Below are 20,455 nucleotides of genomic sequence, written 5' to 3' on the forward strand. Positions count from 1 at the left end.
AAATCAGGGGTTGAGAATTCAACATCTATCAGCCCCAGCCAGAAAAACCTCCAAGCTTCCTAGACTTGTCTTCTTTCACCTGACGTGCTGATCTTCAGATTAGACTGATAATTAGGGTTGCTGACCTCAATTCCTCCTTCCTTTCCTCCTTCTCCAGGCCTCCTTAATGATAGCAGACATACTTGGGAGATCCAAACATAGCTTATTGTATCTCCATCTAAGATCCTTATTCTAGCAAACGTGTATTCCCAACAGTAAACGTTAGCTTTTTTATTTTCCAAAACCTGGAGTCTAAGTGTGATGGTATCCAGGGTGAAGCATGCTCCGCCAGCAGGGACTCTGCATTCAGTTTGGCTTCTGCTGGGCATTCAACTCAAATGCCAACAGTCTCAGCACGCGCCCCCTGGTCACCCTCCCTATTTACTCTCCCTTTCGGATTTCAGCCTGTGGCTTTTCTGACTATGACAACAAAACAGTTCAGGGAAGGGAGAAAGGGCTGCAGAGATATTTAGCTCAGAGAACTACCAACTGCAGACGGCTGCTTCTTTACCTGTTTGTTTACATTTTTGGGAACGTGGTATAGGGAGAGTGCCACGGTTTCTTCTACCTCCTTTACAGTCGAAGGAAGGCAAGGTATCTTGCCCAAGCTCTTAGTCTTACTCAGCTCCAACAATTGCTTGGCAACCTCGTTCTCTGTGCGATACTGCAGACCTAAGGTTCGGGAAATAAAGCGCACGGCTGAATTTGCTGGCGAACAAATCCAGAAGGCGAGACTGAGATCCCGGATCTGGTCCACGACCACCCACTCAAGAACTTTGCCCAAGGAAGGGAGATTTGCAACTGGCTTTTCCAAATTTTCCAAATTCGGGGAGGTTTTCTTGAGGAGTGGTTTTCCTACAACCTCCTTCAAGCAGGCAAGGACCACCCTCCTCGCAAGGAGGCATTTATACATACATACATACATACATACATACATACATACATACCCTACCCATCTGGCTGGTTTTCTCCAGTCACTCTGCATGGCTTCCAACACATATAAAAACATAATAAAATGTCAAACATTAAAAACTTCCCCATACAGGGCTTCCTTCAGATGTCTTCTGAAAGTCAGGTAGTTGTTTATTTCCTTGACATCTGATGGGAGGGCGTTCCGCAGGGCGGGTGCCACCACCGAGAAGGCCCTCTGCCTGGTTCCCTGTAACCTCACTTCTCACAGTGAGGGAACTACTAGAAGGCCCTCAGCGCTGGACCTCAGTGTCCGGGCTGAATGATGGGGGTGAAGGCACTCCTTCAGGTATACTTCCCTGCCCCAGCCAGCTGTCCTCTCCCTGCTATTTTTTATCCGCCATGATGGCCAAGGGTCCAGAGCGCAAGGGGTCACCCTGACTGATCCAAGCACTATGCCCACATCCTTGAGCCTTGTTAACTGAAACTCATAAAAACAATTGAGACAATGAGGGCAAAAATAACAAAAAAGGAAGAAGCTAAACAGTACCCCAAATGCAATCCTATGCATGTTTAGTTCCTCTGAACTCTATAGGACTTACTCTCAGGCAAGTGTGTACAGTGGTACCTCGGGTTAAGTACTTAATTCGTTCCGGAGGTCCGTTCTTAACCTGAAACTGTTCTTAACCTGAAGCACCACTTTAGCTAATGGGGCCTCCCACTGCTGCCGTGCCACCAGAGCATGATTTCTGTTCTCATTCTGAAGCAAAGTTCTTAACCTGAGGTACTATTTCTGGGTTAGCGGAGTCTGTAACCTGAAGTGTATGTAACCTGAAGCGTATGTAACCCGAGGTACCACTGTATAGGATTGCAGCCTTATGGCACAACCCTAGGCTTACCTAATCAGATATAAATCACCTTGAATTCAGTGGGACTTGTTTGCAGTGTTAGACTTGCTGGGCAAAGGAGGGATAAGCGGCGCACACTCACCTGCTGGGCACATGAGGGATAAGCAGCAGACCTCAGATGGATACCAAGCAGCATAAGTGCCAGCAATCATTCCACCCAAGGACATGCCAACCAGGTGGAAAGGCTTTTGGTTCAGACCAGTGCACTCAACAAACTGAAAGAAGACACACGGGTGGAGATGTTGTGCTGTCTTCCAGCTCTCCAGCACTCTTTGCGGGTACTCCCAAGAAGACTTGGGGCTCTTGTCACAGATTCTAGCTGACATAAGACGGGTTGGGAAAGTGTGGGAGATCCTACTGTTGCCTCTACAGTGGTACCTCAGGTTAAGTACTTAATTCGTTCCGGAGGTCCGTTCTTAACCTGAAACTGTTCTTAACCTGAAGCACCACTTTAGCTAATGGGGCCTCCTGCTGCCGCCACACGATTTCTGTTCTCATCCTGAGGTAAAGTTCTTAACCCGAGGTATTATTTCTGGGTTAGCAGAGTCTGTAACCTGAAGCGTATGTAACCCGAGGTACCACTGTACTGCTTTTCCCAGGATGCCAAAGGGAGAGCGGAAGTGGTGGCACTCAAAGGCCTGCTGCACAATGCTGCTTGCTCCCCAGATATCCCAGGCGCAGAGCAGAGCGGGGACCGCCTTCCGTGACGCTGACCACCTTCCCATTGGCTGCAGGAAGCTCCTGCAGCCTATGGGAAGCCGCACACGCCTCCTCAGCACCAGAAGGAGCAGTGGAAATAGCGTTTGCGTATGCATGTGTGTGTGCGCGCGCGCTTACTCACACCCTCCAGCCCACTGTGGTGTCTGCGAGACTGCGAAATGGCCCAAACCTCAAAAACTTTGCTGACCCCTGGTTCAGGTAGACCACAAGGGCCCAGAGCCCTACTGGTTTCTCTCTGCGGGGGGGGGGGGGAGGGGGGAATCAACCAACTGGTGAGTTAAAGTGGCAAAGCTGCAATGAATAGTGCATGTAAGTGGTTTCACCAACAGATGAAAGTTAATTCGGCAGCAGTAATCTTAATTGCAGGAATTTTGACACTACAGTGATGCAGAAACAGGATTCCCCTCCAGCAAATAAAAAGAAGGCAGGCATTTTTACCAGAACCTCTCACTTGCCAGCCTTCAAGGGGCTGTGCACCTGTGGACAGCTAAGGGCAAAGACTTACCTGGTGTACCCTTTCCACCTGAGCAGCTGCTGTGTAGCTCTCCTCTCCCTGCAAGTGAGTGCTTTCCCCATGGCCAGGCATGTCAAGGCAGATGAAGTGGAGATCCTTGGGAAAGAGCTGTGGAAAGATGGAACCAGGAAAGAAACTAAGCAATCGAAGCAATTTGCCTTGATAAGTGAGAATTTAAAACAAGAAAACACCTGGGGAGCCTTTGTCTTGAAAACCGCTCATGAGAGAGGGCTGCGTTTTCACAGGTTTGCAGACAGCAAGGAAGAGAACCACACAGGTTCTTGTGTAAGGGCTGGTTCTGAGCATTTCTCTCACCATATACTGGAAATCACTTCTGCACTGTCTTCTCTCTTTACCTAGGCTATTGACCCTTAATTTGAAGGGTGGCATTGTGGCCTCTTTTAGTGGGGCAGGATCCTGAAGCCCTGATCTGCAGAAGCTAGACTGGTGACTGGGAGTGGCTGCAGAGACCACACAACACCGGTCCTGAAAGACCTACATTGGCTCCCAGTACGTTTCCGAGCACAATTTAAAGTGTTGGTGCTGACCTTTAAAGCACTAAGCAGCCTCGGCCCAGTGTACCTGAAGGAGCATCTCCACCCCCATCGTTTGGCCCAGACACTGAAGTCCAGCTCCGACGGCCTTCTGGCGGCTCCCTCACTGCAAGAAGTGAGGTTACAGGGAACCAGGCAGAGGGCCTTCTTGGTGATGGCACCTGCCCTGTGGAACGTCCTCCCATCAGATATCAAGGAAATAGACAACTACCTGACTTTTAGAAGACATCTGAAGGCAGCCCTGTATCGGGAAAATTTTAATATCTAATGTTTTACAATTTTTTTATTTACTGTAAGCCGCCAAGAATGGCTGGGTTAAACCAGCCACGTGGGCAGGGTATAAATAAAAGGAGGAGGAAGAGGAGGAGGAGGAGGAGGAGGAGGAGGAGGAGGAGGAGGAGGAGGTCCCAGGCCCTGAACAGCAAAATGGGAACATACTTCAACTGTGCCTAACCACATGTCTTTGCTGACGGAGAACCCATGAAGCATCAGCATGACTGGTTGGGGTCCAGGCTTTCCACGGCAGAAGTAACAGAACCGGTAGTCCTTGAAGGTGGCATATTTTACCTCCACCCCGGTCTGCCAGCGTTTGAACCTACAAGTAAAGAGAGAAAAGAGAGGAAGATAAAGGAGATAATGCACAGGAAGGATGTTTTGCAGGGAATCAACGCGATGGTTTTGTAGAGGTCATTTATCATTGCCAGATCCGTATCTTCGCTTTAAGACAGATGTTGCAGCCTGCATGCTGCCCTCAGTGATTTACGTATAAGCTAAACAAGCTATAGCTTAGGACCCCACTCTCTTGGGGCCCCCCAAAAAATCAAAGGAAAAACTAAACTGGATGTTGTTGTTGTTGTTGTTGTTTAGTCGTTTAGTCGTGTCCGACTCTTCGTGACCCCATGGACCAGAGCACACCAGGCACTCCTGTCCTCCACTGCCTCCTGCAGTTTGGTCAAACTCATGCTGGTAGCTTTGAGAACACTCTCCAACCATCTCGTCCTCTGTCGTCCCCTTCTCCTTGTGCCCTCCATCTTTTCCAACATCAGGGTCTTTTCCAGGGAGTCTTCTCTTCTCATGAGGTGGCCAAAGTATTGGAGCCTCAGCTTCAGGATCTGTCCTTCCAGTGAGCACTCAGGGCTGATTTCCTTCAGAATGGATAGGTTTGATCTTCTTGCAGTCCATGGGACTCTCAAGAGTCTCCTCCAGCACCATAATTCAAAAGCATCAATTCTTCAGCGATCAGCCTTTATGGTCCAGCTCTCACTTCCATACATCATACTGGGAAAACCATAGTTTTAACTATACAGACCTTTGTTGGCAAGGTGATGTCTCTGCTTTTTAAGATGCTGTCTAGGTTTGTCATTGCTTTTCTCTCAAGAAGCAGGAGTCTTTTAATTTTGTGGCTGCTGTCACCATCTGCAGTGATCATGGAGCCCAAGAAAGTAAAATCTCTCACTGCCTTCATTTCTTCCCCCTCTATTTGCCAGGAGGTGATGGGACCAGTGGCCAGGATCTTAGTTACTCCCTGTGGTTACTCCCTGCTTGTGTAATGCTCTCCCCAGGCAGAGATACCTTCAGTAGCTTTGGGCCTCATCAAACCTAAATTTGGGCCTACCCTTAGCATCACTCTTACGTCACATAACTTGACTTCTTCTCTGGTTTGGGTGAACTCCGTAACTGACCTTGCTGCTAGCGGCAGAGCGTATGCCCACGCTGCCTGGGGTAGGGATGCAGGGCATGCCCTCGGGGGGAGGGCAGGGTGCAGAGGGCCCTCTCTGCGTGTCACAGTTCAGGGTTAGGAGAGGGTTGGGGAAGCTGCTGCCCACTTTCCTCCTCTCCGCCGTCAGGTCAGAGGATCCCATGGAGCTGTGCCAGGCACAAGCGCCGCAGCCAAGGCGCAGCTCTTTCTGGCACGGAGCGAGCCTGCTGTGGGGGCCATAGCTGTCAACTTACAGATTTGAAAATAAGGGACCAGCAGCCTCGAAAATAAGGGATCAGCAGCCAAAATAAAGGATTTTCCAAGCACAGGTATGTTCAACTTCTGAGCCCCTCCAAGCCAAAGGCAGAAAGCCCAGCCAGCAGCCAAACAAAGCCTCAAGCGGTGGTTCCCACAGCGCAGCAACCCGGCAAAGGGGATGCAGCAAGGAAAACCACCGTCACCTCTCTGCTGGGAAGCACTGAGCAAAGGCGAGTCCCCAGGCAACACGGCCGATTTGATCGGCACAAGGCATGCAAGCTCCACCCCCTACTCGTTCTTAGACTCCTTATTGGGTGAGCAATGCAGCCAAGCAACACAGTTGGAGCCTCCCTCCTCTCTGGCCAGCAGGGAGGGAGGGAGAAGAGCTGCTTCCTTTGAAACCTGGGAAATTTAAGGGACATCATCAGTAAGGGACAGCAGTGGGACACGGCGCTGGGGTAATGGACTTTCCTGCCAAATAAGGGACGGTTGACAGCTATGGTGGGGGCACCTGTTTGCACCCCTCTCCAAATTGCATCCGGGATCATGGCACCCCCGGCACCCCCCATGCTATGCCTCTGTTTACTGCCCATTCGAAATTGCCCAGCTGAAGCCTTCTTAGAAGTGGTAGTTGGTTGCAGATCTGTTTGATATGCTTTGCTCCTGTTGTTTGCAATCTGTAGCTGGTTTTCCACCCCCCCCTTCAATGTGTTTCCAAACACTTTCTTGAAGATGCTCAGAACTACACACATCTCTGTGTGGTCTCCCCTCTTGGTACAATGCCCGCTTTCTATAATCCACCTTTTTAGATTCTGATCTTGCAGCATTACTGTGTGCAGTTGAGACACCACATAGTTGAGGACTGCGGGACCTTTGGGCCTCCAGTTGTCGCTGGACTACAACTCCTACCAGCTCTAGGAAACATGGCCAATGGACAGGGATTATGGGAGCTGTAGTTCTGCAACACCTGGCGGGCCAGAGGCTCCCTATCGCTGACCTAATTGCGCAAGGCATGCATATCATTCTGTACATTTTCCAAGAAATATACTTACCGTATCGCTATCTTGATCAATAGTGAAGGCCATCGGAAGTATATTGTGAGAAAAGCCGTCAATAAGATCCCCACAGTGAAACCTATGACTATCAAGAATATCTTGATCAGAGCAAAATCCATGTTTGTGATATTAAGTTTCTCCTCTACCTGAAAAGTAAAAATAATAATAATAATCAAAGATAAAAAGGACTAAAGCCAAGTGTTATGATGAAAGGGGAAGAGGACAGGGCATGTAATATTAAGGTTAATGAAATATACTCGGAGTCGAGAGTGGATTTCATGCTCTTTATTCAGCTCATAGTGGTGAGGAGGAATGGGAGTTCCCCCAGAATGTCTGCTTTATATACAATATTTACACAATGGGCCGCACGTGATTGGCTAATTCCGGGATTCTCCTGTAGGCCAATCAGGTTGTGGATTCACTTCCACCTGGAGCTGGATTGGGTGGCTCCTGTGGACCAATCAGACTATTGCTTTCTGAATCCTATTGTTCTAGGACCAACCAGACTGCTGCATTTTGGATCCTATTGTTCTAGGACCAATCAGACTGCTGCATTTTGGATCCTATTCTACTCAGTACATAACAGTTAACATGGTTTCTGCTGTAACAGACACCAGTAAATACACTTCTCTTGCAAAATGGGGTTAGTTCAATTTTTGTGTGTTTGCAATCTCTCCTCCCCATTTATATGATTATTTTTTTCTTTTTGTTTTGTATTCCTTGTGTAGCCTGGGCTAAAAGTACTTTGATCATTTAATGATCAAAGTATTTTATGACTAAAATCTGTTGCATGCTGGTTAAGAGATTGAGTTTTGAGTAAGGATGTTTTGTTTTGAACCTCACCTCTGCTATGAACTCACTGGGTAGCCTTAGGCAAACTACTCCCAGTCTCAATTATTGCAGATATTAATATTGCACAGCTTGAAGTGTCCGACTCCTTTTGAAACGTAGCATTACCGAGACACATGAGATATCATTCAAAAACTTTACTTGCAGAACTTTCTTCATAACAGAACACAAGACATCAAATGATACCTCCAAAATATCCATACAATATCTTGTGATGTTCAGCACAGGCTCAGCATCTTCGAAATAAAAGAAAATGCCAAACAGACCTATAAGCAAAGCTGTCTCTCCCTACAGCTTCCATTTTGCCTGGACCTGCTTCCCTAAAGAGCCACTGACACATCTTTATTTCCACAGAGCTTGGGAACGAAAGCCAAAGGCTTTCTAAATGGAGATTTGCAACCTAATACCTTTGAGACCTGATCTAAGGTTAACACTCACGTGTTAGCTAGCAGAAAACAACAGTAGCTAATTATCAACTCAGTTAAAGGTCAGTGTCCCGTAGAAGACTGCTCCCACTGCTGGTGGGTGGTTCCTGGGTCTGGCATCTGGGGAGGCAGATTGTTCTAGATGGGGTAAAGCGCTCCTTGAAGAAGCACCTTTATAGCTTAGGGGTCCTTCTGGATTCCACTGGAAGACCTAGTGATGGCCATGACAAGTAGTGCCTGCGATGACCATTCCTGGACTGGGATAGCCTGACCACAATTACCCGTGCTCTCACCACCCAGGGCTTTGATTGCTGCAATGTGCTCTACTTAGATGTCCCTGCGAAGACAATTCAGAAGCCTCAACTAGTGCAGATTGCTGCTGCCCTAATGACATTTCTAAGCAGGACCACTTAACAGTGGGCCTATATGTACTGCACTGGTTACCAGTATGCTACCGTGACCAATTCAAGGTCCGGGTATTACCATATAAATCCCCAGAGGACATAGATCCAAATTACTTGAAGGGGCACGTCTCTTGGTATCTGCCAACCTGGGCTTTAAGAACTGTTGAGGATGCCCTCCTCACAGTCCTGCCCATTGGTGCAGTTTGCTGTGTGATGTGGCGAAAGGCCTTCTCAGTCATGGTGTCCCATTTGTGAAACTCTCCCCCTAGAATTGTAATTGTTTGCCTCACTACTGCGGCCGAGGTGAAAGCTTTAAAGGTAAAGGTAAAGGGACCCCTGACCATTAGGTGCGCTTGTGACCAACTCTGGGTTTGCGGCGCTCATCTTGCTTTATTGGCCAAGGGAGCCGGCATACAGCTTCTGGGTCATGTGGCCAGCATGACTAAGCCGCTTCTGGCGAACCAGAGCAGCGCACGGAAACGCCGTTTACCTTCCCGCCGGAGCGGTACCTATTTATCCACTTGCACTTTGATGTGCTTTCGAACTCATGGTTGGCAGGAGCAGGGACCAAGCAACGGGAGCTCACCCCGTTGCGGGGATTCGAACTGCCAACCTTCTGATCGGCAAGTCCTAGGCTCTGTGGTTTAACCCACAGCGCCACCCGCGTCCCATGAAAGCTTTGGCTTCAGCACAAAGTCCTCCTTGCATACTCTTAGTAATGCTACTGTGGGGCGGGGGGATTTTACTCTATTTCTGTTTTATTTACTTGGCAACAGCACACTTTTGAAAATGCTGCCAGGCTCACAGCATCCTGTTCAAACAAATAGCAGACTCTCCAAGTGTCCCTATTTTCCAGGGATAGTCCCGGATTTACAGAAGAAGAGTTTGGATTTGATATCCGACTTTATCACTACCCTAAGGATTCTCCAAATGGCTAACAATCTCCTTTCCCTTCCTTCCCCACAACAAACACTCTGTGAGGTGAGTGGGTCTGAGAGACTTTAAAGAAGTGTGACTAGCCCAAGGTCACCCAGCAGCTGCATGTGGAGGAACAGGGAAGCGAACCCGGTTCACCAGATTACAAGTCCACCGCTCTTAACTACTATACCACACTGGCTCCCGGTTGCTGATTTGATACTGGAATATCCCGCTTTTCCCTAGGACGTCCCTATTTTCATCAGAGAAACATCGGAAGGTATGGTAGGCTGTCCTTATTTTCATCAGCGAAATGTTGGCGGGTATAAAGCCATCTGAAGGCAGCCCCGTATAGGGAAGTTTATATATGTTTTTATATATGTTGGAAGCTGCCCAGAGTGGCTGGGGCAACTCAATCAGATGGGTGAGGTATAAATAGTAAAATTACTATTATGGAATAGGACGTCCTTATTTTCATCGGATAAATGTTGGCGGGTATGAAATGGTTTTCTTCTTTGGCTGACCCCAGCGAACACCAGCTCTACAAGTTACAGGAGACATCAGCGCTGATTGTCTGGTGCTTGCACGATCACCAACCCTCCTCCTCCTCCTTTTAGGGACAGTTTCACAACACTTTTTTTTAGAAAGCAGCTAATGCTTTTTCCTGGAACCCAACCTACTTTCTATCTCTACTTACATTACAACCTTAGTATGGTTCTGTGTTTCCTTCTTTCCTTCTTGAGACCTGTGTTTTCATATATAATCATCTGCTATTTTTTACCTTTCTTAAATTTTAAGTTATTATTTGGGAAGTTATTTTGAAATCTGTTTTGCCTGGGACCAAATGGGTTGTGGCTAACACTGGTCCTACTTAGAGTAGGCCACATAACTTAAATGAGTCTACTTTGAGTAGAACTTGATTGGTTCCAGCCCTATGCTCCTAATACCCAGTAAACTTTGCACAACTATAAATTAGGCTGATTAATGACTTTCAGATGCCTTTTAAGACTCTAGAAATGCAGGACTTTTAACTATCAATTTAGTGACACTACTGTGTGCATTCCTGTCTGAGCTTGTTATAGCAGCAGGTTCTGTTTCCCCTGTAAGTTTCATCACCTCCACCATCTTGCAATAATGCAAAGTCAAGTGATAGCCCCCAGCATAAGATGAACGATATAAATTACAGCAGTAACAAGAAGCAAATATTATGATCCAGAAGCCTCTCTCTTAGATAGTATGAGGAGTTCAGCACCGTGCCACAGCCTATGAGTTGTGCACTTAAATTATTCATATTTTCTCAACATATTTTTCAGTCTGTCTTTTCTCATATATGTATTGGAGTCGTTTGTTTGTTTTTTGTTTAAAAGAGGCTTGCATGAAAAACAAACATATATAATACTGTTGCATTCTTACTGTTGACCTATATTGAACTATAATCGCTAAGTGGTGATCATCATCATCATCATCATCATCATCGTATATTTATAACACCCCACTTTTCCCCCTGACAGGAACTCAGGACAGCTTACAAATGAAAATAAGAATAACTAACTTGAAAACGTTGGGAATATTAAGATACATCCAGCAGTGTAAATAAGTTTTGATGGATGTAATAATGGAATACTGAACGGTTTAGTTTATGTCAAATATCCAGGGATTTATGATACGAAAAATGAACCATGGAAAGAGAAGAAGGAAAGTCACTGATATTTTAAAGTTGCTTAAATGTATTCTAAACTGTAAAACAGAAAATTTAAAAAAGTGTGTGTGTGAGAGAGAGAGAAAATAAGAATAGCTAAGAACATAGGAGGGAGAACAATCATTAAAAAACAATTAAACATTGCATCCCAAGAGCAATAGAATGTGTAAATGAATTTGGACACCTAGCTGGCTTTAAGATAAACTATTTAAAAACCCCAAATCTATTAGTTAAAAATATGGGGAATCAAGAAAAAAGTGAACTACAAAAAATCTCAGGGTTGGAGATAAAAAAAAAAGGGTGAAATATCTTGGCATATGGATGACAACAAAAAATATAGACCTATTTCAACTTTATGTATGGAAGGAGATAAAGAGAAATTTAGAAACTTGGAATAGGTTACATTTATCATTTTGGGGCCGTATAATAATAATAATAATAATAATAATAATAATAATAATAAATTTTATTTATATCCTGCCCTCCCCAGCCGAAGCCGGGCTCAGGGCGGCTAACAACAATCAAATAATCCAACATTCTAAAAACATTTCATTATAAAAATTAATTAAAATCAAATTGATGGCAACCATTAAGCAAAATTCTGTGCAGATTGCCAGAGGAGGGAGTCAGGCTGTGCCCTGACCAAAGGCCTGGTGGAACAGCTCTGTCTTGCAGGCCCTGCGGAAAGATGTCAGGTCCCGCAGGGCCCTAGTCTCTTGTGACAGAGCGTTCCACCAGATTGGAGCTGCAGCCGAGAAAGCCCTGGCTCTAGTTGAGGCCAGCCTAACCTCTCTGTGGCCTGGGATCTTCAGGATGTTTTTATTTGCAGACCGTAAGTTCCTCCGTGGGGCATACCGAGAGAGGCGGTCCCGCAGGTACGAGGGTCCTAGGCCGTATAGGGCTTTAAAGGTTAAAACCAGCACCTTAAACCTGATCCTGTACTCCACCGGGAGCCAGTGCAGCTGGTATAGTACCAGATGAATATGATCTCGCAGCAAAGACCCCATAAGGAGTCTCGCCGTGGCATTCTGCACCCACTGGAGTTTCTGGGTCAGTCTCAAGGGCAGCCCCACGTAGAGTGAGTTACAATAATCCAGTCTGGAGGTGACTGTCGCGTGGATCACAGTGGCTAGGTCAGGGCGAGAGAGGTAAGGAGCCAACTGCTTAGCTTGGCGGAGATGAAAAAATGCCGCCTTTGTTATAGCTGTAATCTGCGCCTCCATAGAGCGGGAGGTATCGAAGATTACACCCAAACTCTTAACAGACGGTGCTGGCACTAATTGCACCCCCGCAAGAGATGGGCGTTGCCCCCTCAATCCCATATCGTCCCGTCCCAGCCAGAGGACCTCTGTCTTCGAATGATTTAATTTCAACCGGCTCCCACGTAACCATCCAGCCACAGCTTCCAGACATCTGGTCAGTGTGTCTGGGGCCGAGTCAGAATGGCCATCCATCAACAGATAGAGTTGGGTGTCATCAGCATATTGATGGCAACCCAGCCCAAAACTCCGAACAAGCTGGGCGAGGGGGCGCATAAAGATGTTAAAAAGCATCGGGGAGAGAATCGCACCCTGAGGCACTCCACACACCAAGGAGTGGCGCGATGACAATTCCCCCCCAAGCGCCACCCTCTGTCCCCGACCAGAGAGAAACGAGCGCAGCCATTGAAGGACTGTGCCCTGGATCCCCACGTCGGCAAGGCGGTGGTCCAGAAGTTCGTGATCGACCATGTCGAAGGCTGCTGACAGGTCTAGAAGAATCAGCAGCCCTGACCCGCCTCGATCCAGCTGCCTGCGGAGATCATCTGTTAGGGCGACCAGAGCCATCTCGGTCCCATGACCAGCACGGAAGCCAGACTGGAATGGATCCAGAGCCGATGTTTCATCCAGAAACCTGCCAAGCTGTTCAGCAACCGCTCTCTCAATCACCTTACCCAGGAATGGAAGATTCAAAACTGGGCGGTAATTGGATAGATCTAAGGGATCTAATGATGTTTTCTTTAAGAGCGGGCGCACCACTGCCTCCTTCAGTTCCCCTGGGAATATCCCAGTGCCAAGGGACAAATTGATGATATCCCCCAGGGGGGCCCGCACCTCGTCTGGACACGCTCTAATCAGCCAAGACGGGCACGGGTCGAGAGGACAGGTGGTGGGCTTTCCAGCTTGGAGGAGTCTGTCCACATCGGCTGGGGATATCCTGTCAAAGTGGTCCAATACTGGACCTGAGGACAGTTGAGGGGCCTCCAGTTCCTTTATTGTATCCAAATTGGCAGGGAGGTCATGGCGAAGCAACAGGACCTTCTCCGCAAAAAAGCTGGCAAATGCCTCACAGCTGTGTGAAATTGTTATTTAAATTTGGCTGTCCTTCAAGGGACGTTAAAGACCTAATTATACTAAATAATTGCGCCGGGCGAGAGCTAGCGGATGCAATGGAGGCCGAGAAGACTTCTTAACGGCCTTCACTGCCATCTCGTAGGTTTTCATAAAAACCCTATAAGATGTTCTTGAGGCTCTGTCATGGGCACCCCGCCATACTCGCTCTAGCCGTCTGAGGTCCCGCTTCATTTTCCGAAGCTCCTCGGTAAACCAGGAAGCCTGGTTTCTGCGGGGTCGCAGAGGGCACTTAGGTGCGATCTCATTGATGGCTGCCAGGAGCTGGATATTCCAGCCCTCAACAAGCTCAGTCAATGAGTCGCCAGGGGGAGCAAGGTCCCGCAAGGCTTGACAGAATCTATCAGGGTCCATCAGCCTCCATCGGCTCGCCACCTAAGCAGGGTGGGGGTGGAAAGTCAATCCTGGCTTTCAAGGCGTAGTGATCTGACCGTGGCACCTTCATCGAAGGAGACATGATCACATCTATACCGACGCCAAAGATCAAATCCAGCGTGTGGCCTGCTTGATGTGTGGGGCCCGAAACAAACTGGGAGAGCCCTAGTGTCGCCATGTGTTGGTACTAAAGGGTTAAGAGGTAACAAGTCGCTCTAATCACTGAGCAGCTGGAAGTCATTAAGCATCCAGGAATGTGAGTTAGTTTGCATAAATAGTCAGTTCACCCATGTGTTTTTCCCCCCTTGACCTGACTCGCAGACTCAGTTTGTGGCCATGGGCGTGTTTGCTGATATGAGTTAAGTTTAAAGTTTTCTTTATGCCGGGGATAAAAGCACGTGTGCTTTATCGCCAGGGTTTTTCTTTTGTAAATAAAGTTTTTTCCTGAGTTCCAAAGTGCTTGCTCCAGGATTCTTCATTGAAAGGTACTGTCTCTCCTGCCTTCTTCAACCGCTGCATGAAATTCTCTGCTGAGATAAGATTTATGGCGTTGGAAGCGCACTGGACGTTTACTTAACATTAAACTAATTAAAGTTTAATGGACAGGTTATGGCTGTTTGTACGTCAAGAAGGAGATAAGGAGTGCAGTTCAGAGTGATTTATGAAAGGACTGGAGCGAAGACAGAAGCGGTTGCCGACAACGAAAGCCTTCAAAGCAGCTTGAGTCCTGCAACATGCCTAGAAAAAGTTTTAAACAGGCACTGCGCAGTTTGTACTCGCTGGAAGACGTCTTGTTCCTCAAGGAGCCACCTCAGCAGCTGGGAGACGGTCTACAGGTGTGTGAGTATCGTTCCTAAGCCCCAGGGAGGATGGCAGAGTCCCAGGAAAGTTTTGCTGTCCCGTTTACGCGACTCAATGGGAAAAATTGGCAAGATTGGAAGGCTAGAGTAAGGGTTTGGTTGCAAGCAAAAGAGTTGTGGAGTTGTACTGAAGCACCGCCTTTACAGGCAGCTGCAGACGCGTCTGCAGAAGACAAAGCAGCAGCAGCAGCTTCACAGAAACGCGACAGGAAAGCCCAAGGTCTATTAGTTTTGGCAGTGGGACCAGAGCAAATGCCTTATGTTTCTGAGTTAAAGAACAAGCATGAGGTCTGGACGGTTCTGCAGCGGCTAAATTCCAGAAACACTGCGGGGGCCAAGATCCATGCTACAAGATGTTTGTTTGATTTACGTCTCCAACCGGGAGCGTGTGTGAAAGAACATATTGCCAAAATGGTGTCTGCCTTTAATCAACTAAGACAGCTGGGCATTCCTTTCTCTATGGAGCAGCAGTCATACATATTGTTGTCTTCTCTTGATAAAAGCTATGAGACTCTAGCTTTAACTTTGGAAGCTATGCCTTCAGCTGAATTAACCCTTGAATACATTTCTTCTCGGCTTGCAGATGAACAGGATAAAAGGCAAAGAGAAAGAGGTTTGTCTTCAAAGGGGAGTTGTGCTGTGCCTAAGTGTGGGGATGCTGAGTTTGAGAACACAGTAAATGCTTTTGCAGCTAGACACTGTTTTCGCTGTGGTTCCTCTTCCCATTTAATCAGGAACTGCACACGTGAACCTGGTCAAGACAGCACCAAGGCCGTTACCCCTAGTTACCAGACAAGGAGTTCCAGGGGACGTCGAAGAAGAGGAGGAGGTCGTGGCTACTCCCACAGCACACAGCACATGGCTTCAGCAATGGCGTTGATGCAAGGGCGTGGCCGAGGCAGCAATCTATGCTGGTTGATCGACAGTGGTGCATCTCACCACCTGGTGGCGCCATCTAGTGTCCGTTTGCAGAATTGCAGGCATTTGCAAACCCTTAAAGTTGTGACAATGGCAGATTCAACTAAACGTTCCTTAGAGACCGTAGGCACAGTGTTCTTGAATTGTTTGCATACAGAAATTGATGCCTATGTGCTAAAGGGAATGAAGGGGTGTATTTTGTCTGTGTCAGAACTTGATAGAGATGGGTTTAAAACTGTGTTTGAAAATGGGGTTTGCACTATTTCAAAGAATAACGTATCTCTTTTGCAGGTGGAATGCAGAAATGGGTTATATTATTTTGAGACAAGTCCAGATGAAGTTGAACAGGTTCATGCTGGTTGTGTGAACTCACCTACCCATAATTCTTGTGTTCATTTATGGCACCACCGTTTGGGACATATTAATTTTCAGTATGTTAAAAGGCAACCTGAATTATCAGAAGGGTGCAAAATGAACAAATGTACTAAGTATTTGGATTGTACTGCATGCAAAAGGGTGAAGGTTCATAGATGCAGCTATCCCAGTTCAGATAGGAAATCTGACAAAGTATTCCAACTTGTGCATATGGACCTATGTGGCCCAATGCCTGTTGCTAGCATGGGAGGTTCGAGGTATGCACTGTGTCTCTCGGATGACAAAACAAAAGTCACATGGTTTTTTCCTCTCAAAACAAAAGCAGATACTGCAGAAACAGTTAAAAATTGGGTTCATGCAGTAGAACTTGAATTTGGTACTAGAGTACTTGCTTTTCAGACAGACAGAGGGTCAGAATTTACCGGGTCTGTGTTGCAGAATTTCTTTAAGAAAAAGGGAATTAAGCATCGTCTGTCTAAACCTTATTCCCCCCAAGAAGGAGGCGTGGCCGAACGTAAAAACAGGGTTCTGCAAGAGTTGGCAAACTCTATGTTGTTTGATTCTAAACTCCCTCAAAGTTACTGGGCGGAAGCCTGGCAGACGGCTACTCATATTCTGAACCGAGTATATAATTCGGTAATTGATACTACGCCATATTTTGCTTTATATGGGAAGAAGCCCAAAGTTAATTACTTTCGGGTGTTTGGATCTCAAGCCTATGTACTTATCCCAAAAGCATTAAGGAAAAAGGGAAGTCCAAGGGCTAGGAAACTCATCTTTTGTGGGTATGAACCACACGCCAAATCTTGGAGGTTCGTGAACCCAGATGGGGATACTACAAGAGTGGTCATCAGTAGGAGCGCTGAATTTTGTGAGCAATCCGGATGGACTCACTTACATGCTAACCCTGACATTTTGAGAGATGATTTAGGCATTTATGCTGAGAATGAAAGTCCAGAGGGTGGTGAGCCAGAAGGGGATGGTGCACATGGTCCAGATGCAGATTCTGACCAGGCACAAGGTTCTTCTCCTAAGGTAGAGAAGCCAGAATCTAGGAGTGTTCCAACATCGCCAGTCAGTAGGCCTAGCAGACAGCAAAAGCGAAGCAGGTCGCCTGCAACACCAAGCCCAAGGGAGGTATCTAAACGGAGGTCTTTATCCCTAGGGGCGCATCCAGATATAAAGTCTGAGACAGATTCTGACAGCCAACGGTCAGAGGGGGCACAAGAGGAACAATTGCGCAGATCAAAACGTCCCACAAAGGGCAAACCACCAGAGCGGTTTAAGGTGACAAGTGTATACGTAAATATGGCACAGTGTGAGCCAGACAGCTATATAGAGGTACAACAGCTTCCAAGCTCAGAAGCCGTAAAGTGGCAGGAAGCAATGGAAAAAGAGATGGCTTCAATGAAGTCTCTCGGTGTATTTACAAGTACAGAGCTTCCGAAAGGGCAACAAGCTGTAGGTTGTCGATGGGTATATCGTTTAAAGCCCACAACTACTGAGGAGTTGCAATATAAAGCCCGACTAGTTGCAAAAGGATTTTCGCAGCGCAAAGGTGTTCACTATTCTCAAATCTATGCCCCTACTTCAAGATCGGAGTCATTAAGAATGCTTCTAGCCTCCTCAGCTAAGAAGGGAAATAAGCTGTTTCATTTTGATGTCAATGTGGCTTATTTAAATGCAGACTTACAGGAGGAAGTCTATATGACACCACCACCAAGTTTTGAAGGAGACAAGCCAAACCAGGTCTGGCGCCTACACAAATCCATTTATGGGTTGAAACAGTCCGCCCGTAATTGGAATTCCTGCTTAAACGATGCTCTAGAGAGCATGGGGTTCAGAAAGAGCGCAGCAGATGCGTGTCTTTATCTAAAAGGCTCAGGATGTGAACAAGAAGCAGTTTTGATATTTGTTGACGATTTATTATACAGTGGAAAGGACGATAAACTTGCACAACAATTTGCCACAAAGCTTGGAGAAAAGTTTCAGATAAAATCACTAGGCACTGTATCTGTTTATCTAGGAGTTAAAATTCAGCAAGATGAAAATGGGAACTATTGGCTCAGCCAAGAAGCTAAGATCCAGCAGTTGCTGGAAAGGTTTAAAATGGACAACTGTGCTGGTGTTAAAACCCCAATGGAGTTAAGTTACACAAAGGATGCTCAAGCCGAGCAACAGGCAGAGTTCAGTAATCCCGGGGTTTACCAGTCAGCGATAGGCAGTCTACTCCACATTGCACAGTGGACTCGGCCCGATATAACATATGCTGTCAACATGCTGTGTAGACAAGCTGAAAAGCCATCAATACATGCTTGGCAAGGAGTAAAAAGAGTTTTAAGGTATCTCCAAACTACCAAAAGGTTTCGCTTAAAACTATCAGCAGAGGGCAGCACACAACTTGAATGTTGGGCCGACAGCAGTTGGGCAGATGCTGGACCAGATAGAAAATCAGTGTCAGGAATGGCGATAAAATTTGGAAATGCACTAATTGGTTGGAGATCAAGAAAGCAATCACTTATAGCTTTAAGTTCAACTGAATCTGAGTTCAGTGCATTATCAGATGTATGTAGAGAACTGGAATTTTATAAGCAACTGGTACAAGAATTGTTTGGAGAATGTTCCCTACCTATCAGAGTGTGGGAAGACAATCAACCTTGTATTAAACTAGCTAAATCAGGTCAATTCAAGGCACTCACAAAACACTTGGATATCCATTATCAAAATGTATGCCAAAGTGTAAAACAACGTTTAATTGAACTAAAGTATTGTCCAGGCAAAGAAAATCTCGCAGACGGTTTTACAAAAGCTTTGAGTCCGCAATCTCATAAATATTTCTGTTCAGGTTTAAATTTGAATTAAGGTTGGTACAGCTCAGTGTTACGAGCGAGAGGGGGTGTTGGTACTAAAGGGTTAAGAGGTAACAAGTTGCTCTAATCACTGAGCAGCTGGAAGTCATTAAGCATCCAGGAATGTGAGTTAGTTTGCATAAATAGTCAGTTCACCCATGTGTTTTTCCCCCCTTGACCTGACTCGCAGACTCAGTTTGTGGCCATGGGCGTGTTTGCTGATATGAGTTAAGTTTAGAGTAAAGTTTTCTTTATGCCGGAGATAAAAGCATGTGTGCTTTATCACCAGGGTTTTTCTTTTGTAAATAAAGTTTTTTCCTGAGTTCCAAAGTGCTTGCTCCAGGATTCTTCATTGAAAGGTACTGTCTCTCCTGCCTTCTTCAACCGCTGCATGAAATTCTCTGCTGAGATAAGATTTATGGCGTTGGAAGCGCACTGGACGTTTACTTAACATTAAACTAATTAAAGTTTAATGGACACCATGGAAGACACCAGGTCCAGAGCCTGTGAGGAGGGAGTGGCATCAGCATGGAAGTGGGATCAGCCTGACAGGGTGGCTGCTGGTGCGCTAGCTGGCCGGTACACCAGCCAGACAGCCAAGCTCACCTCAGAGCCCCACACTAGGCCAACACATTCAATGCCAGGGATCGATGGTGATGGTAGAGCCCTGAAAGAACAATCTTCCCGGATTAATAATGCCACCCCTCCCACCCGGCCCACAGTCCGTGACTGGTGGAGGACGGAGAAACCCGGGGGCGCCATCTCTCGTAAGGTAACAGTTTCCCCTTCGTGCACCCAGGTCTCCGTCACACAAGCCAGGTTGACCCCCTGCGAGATGAAGAAATCTCGCAGGGTGGCGGTTTTGTTGCCTATGGACCTGGCATTGCACAACACCAGTGACGGAGGTGAGTAATCCTTGCTCACCCTACCCTCGTCCCTCGGGATGAGGCGCAGATTGGAAGGGGTACGAGCGTATCCGTATCTTGATCCCCTTCGCCTATGACATCTGCCCCCACCGCCATACCTCCCTCGCCCCTCCACGGTAGCAATCCCAAGCCTCATACTAGCCTCCATTTACAAAATAGAAAAACAAAACAAACCAAAAACAATTATACCAAAACAAAACCAATCCCCACCCCACTCAATATCCAACCCCAAACCAAAATAAAACGGAACAAAATAAAAATACATAAATAAAAACCACCGTTCACGGTGGTACAACAAAGTAAAAAGTGAAAACACCTTTAAAACACTTTAAAATATATAAAAACATTTTTAACATTTGCTGCAGCAGCACCAGTGTCCTTAAAGCTGTGGCGGTGGTGAGTGTGGGCCTCGCCCCCTAGGCCTGGTGGAATTAGCCTGAGGAGGGAGCAGCCTTCCCCAACACTCACGGTGCAGCAGCAGCAGTATCTCAACAGTAAAGACGAATATATTTCCTAGAATGATATTTCTATTCCAAACCATGCTGATTCTAGGAGGTATGGATTGCTTTAAGAAGTGGAAAAGAGATCTAGCCGGGTTTGTATGGAATTGGGAAAAACCTAGAATAAATTATAAATTGATCGGAGAAAGAGAGGCGGATTTGACCTGGAATTCTATCATGCTGCAGCAGGTCTGACCTAGTTAAGGGAGTGGATTACGTAAATTAAAGGATACTGATGTGTTAGATCTAGAGGGAGTAGGCACTCGATTTGGATGGCATGTATACCTAATAGATGAAAAGGTGAGAGTCCACAA

The 20,455-nt window shown here is 46.6% G+C and overlaps 1 protein-coding gene across 1 annotated transcript in view; it reads right to left on the reverse strand.

Moving 5' to 3' along the window:
- The window catches only part of LOC310757096 (monoacylglycerol lipase ABHD6-like), a 28,562-nt gene that overhangs the window by 5,086 nt on the left and 3,021 nt on the right, over window positions 1-20,455 (reverse strand). The window contains exons 2-6 of the mRNA XM_083602249.1: window positions 6,654-6,802; window positions 4,083-4,239; window positions 3,082-3,198; window positions 1,939-2,071; window positions 551-711 (exon numbers count right to left, since the gene is read on the reverse strand). Coding sequence (XP_083458375.1) covers window positions 551-711; window positions 1,939-2,071; window positions 3,082-3,198; window positions 4,083-4,239; window positions 6,654-6,775 — 690 coding nt within the window. The 5' untranslated portion in view covers window positions 6,776-6,802. The remainder of the gene's footprint in view (window positions 1-550; window positions 712-1,938; window positions 2,072-3,081; window positions 3,199-4,082; window positions 4,240-6,653; window positions 6,803-20,455) is intronic.

This window comes from Podarcis filfolensis (assembly GCF_964270895.1).
Source record: "Podarcis filfolensis genome assembly, chromosome: 2".
NCBI lineage: Eukaryota > Metazoa > Chordata > Lepidosauria > Squamata > Lacertidae > Podarcis > Podarcis filfolensis.